General features: G+C 50.3%; 1 protein-coding gene across 3 annotated transcripts in view; it reads left to right on the top strand.

Annotated features, from left to right (window-relative positions):
* The window catches only part of SUGT1 (SGT1 homolog, MIS12 kinetochore complex assembly cochaperone), a 104,405-nt gene that overhangs the window by 44,442 nt on the left and 44,220 nt on the right, over positions 1 to 15,743 (top strand). For all 3 annotated transcript variants that reach the window (XM_069970585.1, XM_069970584.1, XM_069970583.1), the window contains exons 4-5: positions 11,783 to 11,873; positions 14,811 to 14,880. In XM_069970585.1, coding sequence (XP_069826686.1) covers positions 11,783 to 11,873; positions 14,811 to 14,880 — 161 coding nt within the window. The remainder of the gene's footprint in view (positions 1 to 11,782; positions 11,874 to 14,810; positions 14,881 to 15,743) is intronic.

Here is a 15,743-nt window from a genome sequence, read left to right on the forward strand (position 1 = left end):
CTGGGAGGGTAGGATGGAGGGCTGCAGGGGATGCTGTGTGTGTGGGGATGGAGGGGGGGCTGCAGGGGATGCTGTGTGTGTGGGAGGGTAGGATGGAGGGCTGCAGGGGATGCTGGGAGGGGGGAGGGTAGGATGGGGGGCTGCAGGGGATGCTGGGGGGGGGGGGAGGGTAGGATGGGGGGCTGCAGGGGATGCTGGGAGGGTAGGATGGGGGGATGCTGGGAGGGGGGGAGGGTAGGATGGGGGGCTGCAGGGGATGCTGGGAGGGTAGGATGGGGGGCTGCAGGGGATGCTGGGAGGGGGGGAGGGTAGGATGGGGGGCTGCAGGGGATGCTGTGTGTGTGTAGATGGGGGAGGGCTGCAGGTTATGCTGTGGGGGGGGATGGGGGGGCTGCAGGGGATGCTGTGTGTGGGGATTGGGGGGCTGCAGGGGATGCTGTGTGTGGGGGGGGGTATGGGGGGCTGCAGGGGATGCTGTGTGTGTGGAGGGGGGCTGCAGGAGATGCTGTGTGTAAGGATGGGAGGGGCTGCAGGGGATGCTGTGTGTGGGGATGGGGGGGCTGCAGGGGATGCTGTGTTTGCGGATAGGGGGCTGCAGGGGATGCTGTGTGGGGGGGATGGAGGGGGCTGCAGGGGATGCTGTGTGTGTGGGGGGATGGAGGGGGCTGCAGGGGATGCTGTGTGTGTGGGGATAGGGGGGGCTGCAGGGGATGCTGTGTGTGTGTGGGGATGGGGGGGGGGGCTGCAGGGGATGCTGTGTTTGGGGATAGGGGGGTCTGCAGGGGATGCTGTGTTTGGGGATAGGGGGGGCTGCAGGGGATGCTATGTGTGGGGATGGGGGGGCTGCAGGGGATGCTGTGTTTGGGGATAGGGGGGTCTGCAGGGGATGCTGTGTTTGGGGATAGGGGGGGCTGCAGGGGATGCTATGTGTGGGGATGGGGGGGCTGCAGGGGATGCTGTGTGTGGAAGGATGGGGGTCTGCAGGGGATGCTGTGTGTGTAGGGATGGGGGGGCTGGAGGGGATGCTGTGTGTAGGGATGGGGGTCTGCAGGGGATGCTGTGTGTGGGGATAGGGGGGGCTGCAGGGGATGCTGTGTGTGTGGGGATGGGGGTCTGCAGGGGATTCTTTGTTTGGAGATAGGGGGGTCTGCAGGGGATGCTGTGTGTGTAGGGATGGGGGGAGCTGCAGGGGATACTGTGTGTGTGGGGATGGGGGTCTGCAGGGGATGCTGTGTGTAAGGATGGGGGGGTGCAGGGGATGCTGTGTGTGGGGGGATGGGGGGCTACAGGGGATGCTGTGTGGGGGGGGATGGGGGGCTGCAGGGGATGCTGTGTGTGGGGATAGGGGGCTGCAGGGGATGCTGTGTGGGGGGGATGGAGGGGTCTGGAGGGGTCTGCAGGGGATACTGTGTGTGTGGGCATAGGGGGTCTGCAGGGGATGCTGTGTTTGGAAATAGGGGGTCTGCAGGGGATGCTGTGTGTGTTGGGATGGGGGGCTGCAGGGGATGCTATGTTCGGGTATAGGGGGGCCTGCAGGGGATGCTGTGTTTGGGGATAGGGGGGGGGGGTCTGCAGGAGATGCTGTGTGTGTGGGGATGGGGGAGGGGGTCTGCAGGAGATGCTGTGTGTGTGGGGATGGGGGAGGGCTGCAGGGGATGCTGTGTATGGGGGGCTGCAGGGGATGCTGTGTGTGTGGAGGGGGCTGCAGGAGATGCTGTGTTTAAGGATGGGGAGGGGGTGCAGGGGATGCTGTGTGGGGGGGGATGGGGGGCTGCAGGGGATGCTGTGTGTGTGTGGGGATAGGGGGGGGCTGCAGGGGATGCTGTGTGTGTGGGGATGGGGGTCTGCAGGGGATGCTGTGTTTGGGGATAGGGGGGGGGGTCTGCAGGGGATGCTGTGTTTGGGGATAGGGGGGGCTGCAGGGGATGCTGTGTTTGGGGATAGGGGGGGGGCTGCAGGGGATGCTGTGTGTGTGGGAGGATGGGGGGCTGCAGGGGATGCTGTGTGTGTAGGGATGGGGGGGCTGCAGGGGATGCTGTGTGTGGGGATAGGGGGGTCTGCAGGGGATGCTGTGTGTGTGGGGATGGGGGTCTGCAGGGGATGCTGTGTGTGTGGGGATGGGGGTCTGCAGGGGATGCTGTGTGTAAGGATGGGGGGGTGCAGGGGATGCTGTGTGTGGGGGATGGGGGGGCTACAGGGGATGCTGTGTGTGGGGGGATGGGGGGCTGCAGGGGATGCTGTGTTTGGGGATAGGGGGGGCTGCCGGGGATGCTGTGTGTGTGGGGATGGGGGTCTGCAGGGGATGCTGTGTGTGTGGGGATGGGGGTCTGCAGGGGATGCTGTGTGTGGGGATGGGGGTCTGCAGGGGATGCTGTGTGTGGGGGGATGGGGGGGCTACAGGGGATGCTGTGTGTGGGGGGATGGGGGGCTGCAGGGGATGCTGTGTTTGGGGATAGGGGTCTGCAGCGGATGCTGTGTGGGGGGGATGGAGGGGTCTGCAGGGGATGCTGTGTGTGTGGGGATAGGGGGTCTGCAGGGGATGCTGTGTTTGGAGATAGGGGGGTCTGCAGGGGATGCTGTGTTTGGGGATAGGGGGGGCTGGAGGGGATGCTGTGTGTGTGGGGATGGGGGTCTGCAGGGGATGCTGTGTGTGGGGGGATGGGGGTCTGCAGGGGATGCTGTGTGGGGGGGATGGAGGGGTCTGCAGGGGATGCTGTGTGTGTGGGGATGGGGGTCTGCAGGAGATGCTGTGTGGGGGGGATAGGGGGGCTACAGGGGATGCTGTGTGTGGGGGATGGGGGGCTGCAGGGGATGCTGTGTTTGGGGATGGGGGGGCTGCAGGGGATGCTGTGTGGGTGGGGATGGGGGGCTGCAGGGGATGCTGTGTGTGGGGGGATGGGGGGGGCTACAGGGGATGCTGTGTTTGGGGATGGGATGGGGGGGCTGCAGGGGATGCTGTGTTTTTGGGGATAGGGGTGGCTGCAGGGGATGCTGTGTTTGGGGATAGGGGGGGTCTGCAGGGGATGCTGTGTGGGAATGGGGGGCTGCAGGGGATGCTGTGTGGGGATGGGGGTCTGCAGGGGATGCTGTGTGTGTGGGGATAGGGGGGCTGCAGGGGATGCTGTGTGGGGATGGGGGGCTGCAGGGGATGCTGTGTGGGGATGGGGGGCTGCAGGGGATGCTGTGTGTGTGGGGATAGGGGGGCTGCAGGGGATGCTGTGTGGGGATGGGGGGCTGCAGGGGATGCTGTGTGGGGATGGGGGGCTGCAGGGGATGCTGTGTGGGGATGGGGGGCTGCAGGGGATGCTGTGTGGGGATGGGGGGCTGCAGGGGATGCTGTGTGGGGATGGGGGGCTGCAGGGGATGCTGTGTGGGGATGGGGGGCTGCAGGGGATGCTGTGTGGGGATGGGGGGCTGCAGGGGATGCTGTGTGGGGATGGGGGGCTGCAGGGGATGCTGTGTGGGGATGGGGGGCTGCAGGGGATGCTGTGTGTGTGGGGATAGGGGGGCTGCAGGGGATGCTGTGTGTGTGGGGATAGGGGGGCTGCAGGGGATGCTGTGTGGGGATGGGGGCTGAAGGGGATGCTGTGTGGGGATGGGGGTCTGCAGGGGATGCTGTGTGTGGGGAGGGATAGAGGGGCTGCAGGGATTGCTCTGTAGGCCTCCCCTGTACAGTAATTACCTGGCTCCCTGCAGACCACCATCTTCTCTATTTTCCGGCTCCTCTATCCAGGCTGTATTAGTGGCAGCTGGGGGGACAGAGCGGCCTCTAGTGGCCGGAGGGAGAAGGTGCAGCAGTTTACTTTTAACTATAAGCCTCATAGGCTTTAGTTAAAAGTATAGGAGTGTGCTGAGGGGGCGGGGTTTGACGGCGTGGAGGGGGCGGGGTTTGACGCCGTGGAGGGGGCGGAGCTTCAGCGGCAGCCCGCAATACAGCCTGGCCTCTCAGCGCTCTTAAGTGACAGAGATAAGAGCGCTGGGGAGGCAAGAAGCTGCAGGGCGGCCCTGACACCATCAACCAGCTGTCAGTGAGTGACAGCTGTGCGGCCCTTTAATGAAGTGGGGAAGAACGGCCCGGGGGGCAGATGCCACCCTGCCCCCCGGCCCAGCCCGCCCCTGCTTATTAGCTACTATATGTCCTGCAGGAAATGTTGTTTATTTTCAGCCTGACGCAGTGCTCTCTGCTGACATCTCTGGCCGAGACAGGAACTGTCCAGAGCAGGAGAGGTTTTCTATGGGGATTCATAGAAAACAGAAACAGAGTTCCTGTCTTGGGCAGAGATGTCAGCAGAGAGCACAGTGTCAGACTGAAAATAAAACAACATTTCCTGCTTGACATATAGTAGCTAATAAATATGGGAAGACTTGAGATTTTTTTTAATATTAAATTACAAATCTATATAACTTTCTGACACCAGTTGATTTGAAAGAAAAAGGGGTTGTCCAGCGAAAATCTTTCACCCTGCGTCACATGTAATTTTGATTGCTTATACAGTACATTGCACTACTGTTTTATGTACTGTACTCTCAGACGTATGTGATCTACCTATATAGCCTGCTTGTGGCATTTGCATCATGGGGGTGCCGATAAGAACCCTGAGAGAACTACCAACTTTACATATATGTATAGCAGATTTTGCTAAGGATCTCATGACTTTGAAAATGGTTAGTGACTCAGGCCTTACAGAAATGGTCAGGTCATGTAAAAATTTACTGGCCATCCTCCTCAGTGCTTACTCGCTGCTTTTTAGTTTTGCTTCACTAGTGAGCAGCTGTAATAGTTTACAAACAGTGCCTAGAGGTAGTCTGAGACACACCCTCTGTCCCATCATTGTTTCAGGCTGCTGCCGTCTCCTCCTTGATTACTAAACCACCAGGAAGAAAACTTTTATCAGGCACCTGACAGTCACCTGGGCAGGGATTCACATTATTTTAGCAGCCAGGAGCGTGGCGCAATCCATCTTTAAAAAAAATAAATAAATAAAGTTTATTTAACATTTTTTCAAAATAACAGCACATACAGTCACAAGTAGGGCATACAGTTAGGGCCAGAAATATTTGGACAGTGACACAAGTTTTGTTATTTTAGCTGTTTACAAAAACATGTTCAGAAATATAATTATATATATATATATATATAATATGGGCTGAAAGTGCACACTCCCAGCTGCAATATGAGAGTTTCCACATCCAAATCGGAGAAAGGGTTTAGGAATCCTAGCTCTGTAATGCATAGCCTCCTCTTTTTCAAGGGACCAAAAGTAATTGGACAATGGACTCTAAGGGCTGCAATTAACTCTGAAGGCATCTCCCTCGTTAACCTGTAATCAATGAAGTAGTTAAAAGGTCTGGGATTGATTCCAGGTGTGTGGTTTTGCGTTTGGATGCTGTTGCTGTGACATGCGGTCAAAGGAACTCTCAATTGAGGTGAAGCAGAACATCCTGAGGCTGAAAAAAAAAAAAAAATCAGAGAGATAGCAGAGATGCTTGGAGTAGCAAAATCAACAGTCGGGTACATTCTGAGAAAAAAGGAATTGACTGGTGAGCTTGGGAACTCAAAAAGGCCTGGGCGTCCACGGAAGACAACAGTGGTGGATGATCGCCGCATACTTTCTTTGGTGAAGAAGAACCCGTTCACAACATCAACTGAAGTCCAGAACACTCTCAGGGAAGTAGGTGTATCTGTCTCTAAGTCAACAGTAAGGAGAAGACTCCATGAAAGTAAATACAAAGGGTTCACATCTAGATGCAAACCATTCATCAATTCCAAAAATAGACAGGCCAGAGTTAAATTTGCCGAAAAACACCTCAAGAAGCCAGCTCAGTTCTGGAAAAGTATTCTATGGACAGATGAGACAAAGATCAACCTGTACCAGAATGATGGGAAGAAAAAAGTTTGGAGAAGAAAGGGAACGGCACATGATCCAAGGCACACCACATCCTCTGTAAAACATGGTGGAGGCAACGTGATGGCATGGGCATGTATGGCTTTTAATGGCACTGGGTCACTTGTAGGGCTGGGCGGTATACCGTTAAAATACCGATACCGTCACTGGCGTCGGTTAACCGACCTCAACTCTGCCAGGACAGTATCTGCGGTATTCCTCCGCTTCTCCTCACCTGGCGGCCGCATGCTCTGCTCCCCTCAGTTAATCTCCCTCGCGCTCTGTCTTCTACGCTGCCTGGCCTGGGTAATACTATTCTGCTGTCGGGGGGAATCGCCATGTGTGACTCTCGGTCCAGGACACAATAACAATAGTTAACAATAGTTGTACCTGCTTCACCCACACTGAGCGCAGGGCGCTGTGGATTCTAGTAAAGGGAGAGAGAGGGGTGCCGGGTGGAGAGGTGGGGGCCGGACAGCTGATGCTCCGATTCACCTTCCGATTCTAGCCAGGCTGTAGATATACTGCTGCAGGGCTAGGGACAGAAGATCCTGCTGCTGAAGAGGAAGACTGGAGATCTGACAGGCTGCGCACAGCTGTGTGCTGTGTGCTCAGCGCTGCTGGTGCCCTGCCCCCCCCTCTCCCGCACATACAGTAGCTGCAGGGGTCAGGTATAGGTCGGCACCTCCATGCTTCACCGAGCACCGCTCTCTGTCCCGCACAGGAATCCTTGACGCCCCGTTATCTTTTAACAGGAAGCAGCCATGTGTGACACTCTGCCCGGGACACTGCCGGCAAATGTATGTGCTACACCAACACTGAGTGACAGGGGCCGAGGATTCCTGTGCGGGGGAGAGAGCGGTGCCCGGGGGAGCAAGGAGGTGTCGACCTATACCTGACCCCAAGTGTATGTGCGGGAGAGGGGGGGGCAGCATGTGGCAGAGTGACTGGGGGTAGATATTAGATAGAAAGATATAGATAGATAGATAGATAGATAGATAGATAGATAGGAGATTGATAGGAGTCCTATCTATCTATCTATCTCTATATCTATATATATCAAACAATATAGGCAGCACACTAAATGAACTGTGTCCGCCAGCAGACGAATCCCAGACCTTGGCTAGTAAAAAATACTCTGCAGCACTCTGATGGTAATACAAATGTGAATTTATTCCATATAACAATGTGCAGCAAACTTCACAAGTAATATACGACGTTTCGGCGTCTCCTATGCCATTTTCAATTGCCAATTGAAAATGGTGTAGGAGACGCCAAAACGTTGTGTATTACTTGTGAAGTTTGCTGCACATTGTTATATGGAATAAATCTATGTTTGTATTACCATCGGAAAATGGGGTTTTCAAAAGGGGCGTGGCTTTTAAAAGGGGCGTGTCATAATTATCATTTAATTTATCGTTACCGCAGCTACATGTATGATAAACCGCAATATTGATTTAGGCTATTATCGCCCAGCCCTAGTCACTTGTGTTTATTGATGACATAACAGCAGACAAGAGTAGCCGGATGAATTCTGAAGTGTACCGGGATATACTTTCAGCCCAGATTCAGCCAAATGCTGCAAAGTTGATCGGACGGCGCTTCATAGTACAGGTGGACAATGACCCCAAGCATACAGCCAAAGCTACCCAGGAGTTCGAGTGCAAAAAAGTGGAACATTCTGCAATGGCCAAGTCAATCCCCAGATCTTAACCCAATTGAGCATGCATTTCACTTGCTCAAATCCAGACTTAAAGTGACACTGTCACCTCCTTTTTGCATTTTGACATCTCTACACAGGTGTAAAGGGTAAATTTAGCGGTTTTCATACCTTATTTTATATCATACGTCATGGTGCTTGTTCAAGTAAAAAGTCATCTTTTATCCACTGCAGATTGTGTTAAGTGGGCGGGGCCTCGCGGCATTAGCGCCACTTAGCCCCACCCACAACACCACAGTTGGCCCCGCCCCCTCGCCGGTCATTGGAACAGGCTGGCCGAAAGTTCTAGACCCTAGACCCCACCCCCTTTATGTCGGCCAACCAATGGGTGTCAAGGGGGCGGGGTCAACTGTGCCATTGTGGGCGGGGCTAATATACGCTAATGCTGCGAAGCCACACCCACTTAATACAATCTACTGTTGATAAGGACACTTTTTTTACTTGAACAAACACCATGACGTATGATATGAAATAAGGTATGAAAACCGCTAAATTTACCCTTTACACCTGTGTAGAGATGTCAGAATGCACAAAGGGGGTGACGGTGTCACTTTAAGACGAAAAGACCCACAAACAAGCAAGACCTGAAGGCTGCGGCTGTAAAGGCCTGGCAAAGCATTAAGAAGGAGGAAACCCAGCGTTTGGTGATGTCCATGGGTTCCAGAATTAAGGCAGTGATTGCCTCCAAAGGATTTGCAACAAAATATTGAAAAAAAAATATATTTTGTTTGGGTTATGTTTATTTGTCCAATTACTTTTGAGCTCCTAAAATGTGGAGTGTTTGTAAAGAAATGTGTACAATTCCTACATTTTCTATCAGATATTTTGGTTCAACCCTTCAAATTAAACGTTACAATCCAGGGCTCCAGATGGCGACCAAAATGGTCGCCAATGCGACTGATATTTTGCAAATGGCGCCCAGATTTATTAATCTGGGCGCCATTTGCGACTGGCCCCGGCGGCGGCGTGCTGTTTCTTTAAGTCCGGGCCCCCGGCTGATGCGCGGCTGCCGGGGGTGTCCCATCCTATCCCCGGCAGCGCGGCGCATCAGTGAGCTGCCTGGGGCCCTGACTTCCGGCACAGGAAGCGCGCGTCAGAGACGCTTCCTGTGTCAGAAGTCACAGCCCCGGCGTACAGAGAGCTCACTGATGCATCAGCCGGGGACAGCGTCCGAAGAAGAAGAGGATCGCCGGGGGAGCGGGTTGTCAGGTGAGTTTGTGTGTTTGTTTTTTTTTAAATACTGCTTAGCATAGAGGAAAGGGGGGGCATCTATAATGGGGGGAGAAGAGAGTGCCCTCTATAATGGGGGGAAGAGGGGCCATCTTCAAGGGGGGGAGAGGGGGCTATCTATAAGGGGAGGGGGTATCTAAAAGGGGGGGAGAAGAGGGGGCATCTATAATGGGGGGGAGGAGGGGGCATCTATAATGGGGGGGAGGAGGGGGCATCTATAATGGGGGTAGAGGGGGTCATCTATAAAAGGAGGGGGTCATCTATAAGGGGAGGGGGCCATCTATGTATGCACAATTATTATTATCAGGGCCCCTCAGGTGTCTGTATTGTAGGGGGTCACTTGCATTAGTCACTAGGTGAGAGATATATCTATCTATATACACATCTTGTGGGGGGTCACTATGGCTGCAGTCATAAGTCTAGCTCAGTATGTATAGACTGTTGCAAGCTTTTAAAGGGAACCTGTCACCCCCGGTGCCGGGGTGACAGGCTCCCAACCCCCCGTTAGAACCCCCTATACTCACCTCATCCCGCCGGGTCCCGCTTCTGGAGGTGGTCAGGTTACGGAGATCTCAGCCGCTGCAGCCCGGCGCGCACACTGAGAGATGAGTCCAACACTCATAGAGAATGACGGAGCGCTGGACTCTCCCGTCATTCTCTATGAGCGTTGGACTCATCTCTCAGTGTGCACGCCGGGCTGCAGCGGCTGAGATCTCCGTGACCCGACGCAATGAGGTGAGTATAGGGGGCTCTAACGGGGGGTTGGGAGCCTGTCACCCCGGCACGGGGGTCGACAGGTTCCCTTTAAGTTCAAGTTCAGAAGAGTAAGCCTCATTAAAAGGCTAGCCAAGTGAGGCTGAAGTACTGAGTCAGACTGTATATGGTTGTCAAGTTGCAAGTTTCCATGTTGAACATTTTCAAACTAAGAAAAGAAAGGATCTAAAGGAGGAGGATGCTGCCGTGGCCTCTGCACACAGTAAGTCCCATTTAACATAACATTAATTTTACATGGTTTAAAATTAATATTCTATTTGGCGCCTAAATTTTTCAGGTTAGGAGCCAATGGCTCCCAGGTAAATTTTTTAGTCTGGAGCCCTGCAATCTGCACTTTTATTCTGTTGTAGAGGTTTCATTTCAAATCCAATGCGGTGGCATGCAGAGCCCAACTCGCGAAAATTGTGTCACTGTCCAAATATTTCTGGCCCTAACTGTATAGTATTGGTGCAAAATCAGGAACGCATCCTACAACATATAAAAGCAGCATGTAACTGAAGCTAACAGGGCGCATAGCACCGACACACCAAGGGAAATGTGAAGACTTGCAAAATGAACTCCCCTCTTGGAGAACAGACTAGACAAACACCCACATACACACATAGTCGCTCACTCAACGCACTCCTTCCCTCACCCAGCAGATCCACGGCAATTAGACCCAACACCGCGTTGTGGATTTAGCGGGACCCTACATTAGTGGCTTCTAGAGGTATCCAATGGATCCATATCTTTTTGAATTTTTGAGGGCATTACAGTGGGACATATGTGTTAACTAGTCGTATTTATCGGGATATTGACGGAATGTCAGGACTTTTCCATTCCATTATGATGACTTAAGGGGCACAAAACAGAAGAAAACGAATAAACATCCGATAATATTTGCTGTGCGTCACCTCGTTGATGAGACCCAGCAAACAGATCTCAGGGGAACAAATGTGGGGAAATTCAAAGTGTTCAGCTAGAAAGGCCATAATATCCTTCCACAAGGGCATAACTCTTTGGCAATCCCAGACCGCATGTAAATATGAACCTGTTGCCCCCTGACATCTAAAGCAAACAGCTGACGACATAACACCCATCCGACATAGACGTTCAGGGGTATAATACAGTATAACCTGAGTAGGAACCGGAAATGTATGACCACATCTCTGGAACTCACAACTGTGTAAATAGAAAGTGGCCTCAACTTCCTTCCAGTGATTCGCTGTCAGGGTTGGAATGTCTTGCGCCCACGCCTTAAAGGCTTTAGCAAAGGGGGAGGCGCCTTCAGACTGCAGCAGCTGATACGCTCGCGTCAGTGGTTTGGACAGATCTGCGGCACCCAGGAGAAGCTCCGCTTCAGAAAAGGCCAAAGGGAGCATTAGAGTGCAAAATTGAGGGCGCAACTCCCCTTTGAACCCCCCCACCTGCAGCAGAATGTGGCGGCACGTCCTTTTGCAGGAAGGAGTTAAGGTTGTTTGTCAGCTTTGCTCCTGATTCCAGGTTGCACTGGACTGCTCAGCAGAAGAGGTGTTGTGGTTTCATTACATACTGTTCATACTGTTACATACTGCCAAGCATTGGTCTTAGCAATCATGTGCCCAACCAAGTGCATGATTGGCTGCAGCAGCTCGTGTACAGTGACATCTCTGTACTGATCCCCCTAAGCAGTCCATTGCATGCGTGGATTGAGGATGACAGGAAGAGGTTTTTTTGTTTTTAATTATTTTTGCCTGCCCATCTCTCTATTAGACCCTTTTAATAAAAGGGCCAGAAAACCTCTTTAAATTCTTAAATTACCTTCTTTCCCCAAAATGTTTAATATTCTGGAAAGCTAAGCTGCAGCATATCATGATGGACCTTTGTTTCCAATGATTTCTGGTTTCACCACCGAGGTTGAAGCTATTTTTCTTCAACCCCTGTAACTGTAGATTTTGTATTCATTTTCTTGTCATTGGCAATGTATTACCTGCCTGTAATAAGAAAATTCAGTTCTGCAAATGATCTGCTCTATTCATTACATTACAGGTAATCTTTGAGGAGCAGAAATTTCTTGTCAGACGTTGTTATTGATTAAGCTGATTATTCTCTTCTAGACGTGTAGAGTTTAATCTCCCCACTGCTAAGGAGAGCTGTTCTCACATGCATTGTAAGTCAAAGACAAATGAATAGCAAAATTGTGCTTGAATTACAGGAGCTGACAAAGGCGCTGGAGGAGAAATCCGATGATGCAGAATACTTCAGCCAAAGAGCTTATGCTCATATACTTCTTCAGAATTACAACGGTAACCACCATTTTCCCCTTCACTTGTATTTGGTTATATTATAACATCAGATATAACATTACTACTTGTCATTACTCATTCTCTATCACACAAGTAGAATCTTAAAACAAGAATTAAAGACCTACTACTCCTAAAAAAAAGGCGTGGGGGGGATCACAATCAATTTATTCACTAAATAACACACATTACAAAGTTATACAACTTTGTAATGTGTGTTATTTAAGTCAATATCCCCCTTTCCCGTGTTCCCCCCCCCCCCCCCCCACCCCGAAAGTGTGGTGCATTATACTCACCGACCCCAGCCGCCATCTTGGGTCGACAATGTCATCTTTGGAAGGCCGTCCGTCCCTCATGCCGGCTCCCCTCTACTACGTCATCAGTTGCTCAGCCGCGATTGGCTGAGCATAACTGTGCTCAGCCAATCGCGGCTGAGCAGCTGATGACGCTACAGAGGGGGGCTGGCGTGAGGGATGGCTGGAGCGCTCCGGCCGGCCTCCCTAAGACGACGACGTCAACCCAAGGTGGCGGCCAGGGTCGACAGCAATTGAGTAAGTATACTGCACCACACTTCTGGGGTGGGGGTAACATGGGGAAGGGGGCCATTCACTTAAATAACACACATTACAAAGTTGTATAACTTTGTAATGTGTGTTATTTAGTGAATAAATGTTAAACGCCGCACTACCCCTTTTTAAGGCTTTGTTCAGACTGTGTTTGAGCCTTCCATGTGTTAGGAGGTTTTCCATCTGCTTCCATGTACCTAATGTTTGGGCTCTTATATGAAGTAATAACAAAGATTAAGGGGGAAAGTTATTAAAGGAAAAAGTTGTATTTTTTGGCTGAATAAATTTATTCGCAAATGGTTGTTTTGAGAATAAATATTTGCATCTGGCCATTTTACGTCAGCTTCGCCAGGTGGCGGGGAGGTTGTTCGAGGAGCGGAACAGGGGGCACGGACTCTGGTTCCGCTTCATTTATCATTTTTCGCACCGAAAAATAAGGAGACCTACGCCAGCTCTGAGCTGGCGTAGCTTTCCTGGCGCATACGCTGGTGTGCGCGGGATTTATGTAGAGGCAGTGCGCCTCTACATAAATCTCCGTACTGTCAGTGCTGCAAGGACATTTTTACACCCGGCGCAGAAAACGCCGGACTTAATAAATGTCCCCCGTTACAGATGAATAAGCTTGGCAACTGGGAACCATTTGTTTTGTAATTGAATATCCAACATTGTTGTGGATGTGGTTCACTACTGTTGGTCTTGCAGTCACAACATGCATTAAAAATAAAGATTGGATGCTTTATAAATTCCTCACTAAGTGGACAGTTTTTTAGAGACGTCAGTCTGGTCATGGACCTCCTTCGGCTATCAGTGTCGTGGCAGTTTTTTTGCTGCTTCTGCAAATTACTTTAAAGTAATGACAAACTCTGAACAGCCTGTTTACCTGGTCCCAGAGAGAGTTTATAGAATAAAGATCTGGTGACTATAAAAAGGAAAACCTATAACTATTCAACCCATTGTTGAAAGCTTGCTTTTTTTCATAGGGTAAACAGCTTGCAAGAAGGGATACCACAATGCTTTAAAGAGACTGTCAGTAGGTTTATGCTGTCCTACATTTAGGTGGCATAAACTAGTGACAAAGAAGCTGAACAGAATTATCTATCATTTTCATTGTTCTGAGCAGCTCATTTGGAAATATCCTCCTGAATACCGAGAACTGCTGTAGTCTTTTCCATTATGTACTTGTGCTCAGTAGTCCTGAATATGCATGAGCACCAGCTTCCTCTGCCCACTGGCTGCTAAATGGCAGTTGTCTGTCTATACTGTGTATAGGCAGACAGCTGTCAATAAGCAGCTGGACTGCGAGGGGAGTGGTGGGGTACGAAGCCCATTTTCCTGTATATCAGGAGAGTAACAGAACAATGTAAATATACAACATTCTGTCCAGCATTTCTCTCACTAGTTTGTTTCCTAAAGTGGCAAGTTTCCTTTTAATTACATTCAAGCTCCGCCCTCAGTGTCCTGAACCAGCTAATTAACATATTAATAAAACCCTGGATTTCAGGAAAACTGCGCTGAGAATGAAGGTAAGACAATTATGATAATTCTCAGTCCTGTGCCCTATGGGAATATAGATTCATCTAATGTGCTGTTAGTTTCCCTTTAACATGTTAGTCCAAACCAAGTGTACATATATTGGGGAGTGGGGGGATGTGAGGAATAGGTGTTGGCAGAACCTTTAGCCAATGTCTGTCTTGCATGTAAAGCTATCTTTGGTGTTTATAAGAACAATTATATCTTGAGCTGTGGTTGTGGTTCTGCTGATCTTCCTTGCTGTCTTACATTACAGATCTGATTAGTTGATGGATGTTAGCAGTCATCTATGGTGTTACCTACATTTTGCAGTCTATTCCAACTCATGCTAAATGTGCCAAGGCCCAATAAATATCCATTACCTCCATAATACTAGAGTCTTCCTATATGGCAGATGGGCTCTTAGGCCTTTGTAAGGGCAGCCTGTAAATCCCCTATACTGTATATACCTTGTTTAATAGCTCATACAGGGACAACCTATAATATACTGGTGAATATATGGTTTTGTTTTATATTTTCTCTTTGCTGCCCTTCCTGTAGTCTTTCAGTATATGTAATGGTGGCCATTCTTGCTGATTTCCTGTAATGTGCACCTTTCCTATCCTGTCACACCATCTCCTCGTGCCCAATATCACTATAGAGTCTATTGACAATTATAGACGCTGCACAGGTGCTTCCAGAAAATACATATGCAAGGTTTGTTACACTGAAGGTTTTCTAAGGGTTACATTGGTTTGCACCTGCATGTGTTCACGTACCATTGCAGATATAGTTTGCGGTGAGCGAGGCTTCCCAGTGTAATTCAGGAATGTGTCTGAATTCTCAATGCTTTGGTTTAATGCAGATGCTGTTTTGGATGCGAAGAGGTCCCTCGAGCTCCAGCCTAACAATGCAAACGCTTTCCTCAGGAAGGGGTACGTGTCACTACTAGTTTCCAATTACATTTATTACCGGCTGCAAACCTCTGGCCGTGCAGCGTTAAATTGGATATTCATCAGCGCTGCTCTAATATGGATGAAGTTGTCCTCCGAAAAGACCAGGAATACCAATAAGCTAATGAGAAACAGTGACCAGTGATTACACAAAGCTTCACTGTTAAACAAAATCCACAACTTTCAGGGGGTTTCATCCGCTGTGTGAACAGGGGACTTGTTTTACTGTAAGCCCGGTGGCGGCAATGTAAAACTAAGTAAATTACCATTTCCTTCTTTCCGTCAGTCCTGAGCTATATTATTGCCAGCAGTCACAGTCCCTTGGAAAATGGATGTTCTGATTATGTTCTTTGCTCCAGGCGGCAGACACAAGGACATGTGCGGCTCAGAGCGGCAGTGATATATTTAATGAGTGCATTTGATGTGAAGCCCCCCCACTTTGCTTAAATCAGAGACATGTTTAAATTCTGCCTCTCTCTTATGCCGGATTACTTAGTTGCCATGGCAACTGCAATTTGAAAGTTGTTTGCTCTCTTCGAGGTTTCCGATTTGCATGATGTCATTGTATTAGCAGAGCATGTAATCTTCTTCAAAGTGCCCTTTCTGTGCCCTGTGTGTTCTTGTAGTAATCTATGCAGGGCTCGCATGCCCTGTTTTTAAATTGTGTTTGATGATAATCTTGTCAAACAACTGGGTATGTATTTTTGCAACAGGAAAGCCTAATCTGTGAAGTATATTTGTGTTAATATTTGCTGAAAGAGAACAGAAAAACAACAGAGTTTCCCTACTGTATATGTGTACACATATACAATGGAAATTTTTATTTGGGCATGTATCTGCACCAG

Source organism: Dendropsophus ebraccatus, chromosome 5, assembly GCF_027789765.1.
Source record: "Dendropsophus ebraccatus isolate aDenEbr1 chromosome 5, aDenEbr1.pat, whole genome shotgun sequence".
Taxonomy (NCBI): domain Eukaryota; kingdom Metazoa; phylum Chordata; class Amphibia; order Anura; family Hylidae; genus Dendropsophus; species Dendropsophus ebraccatus.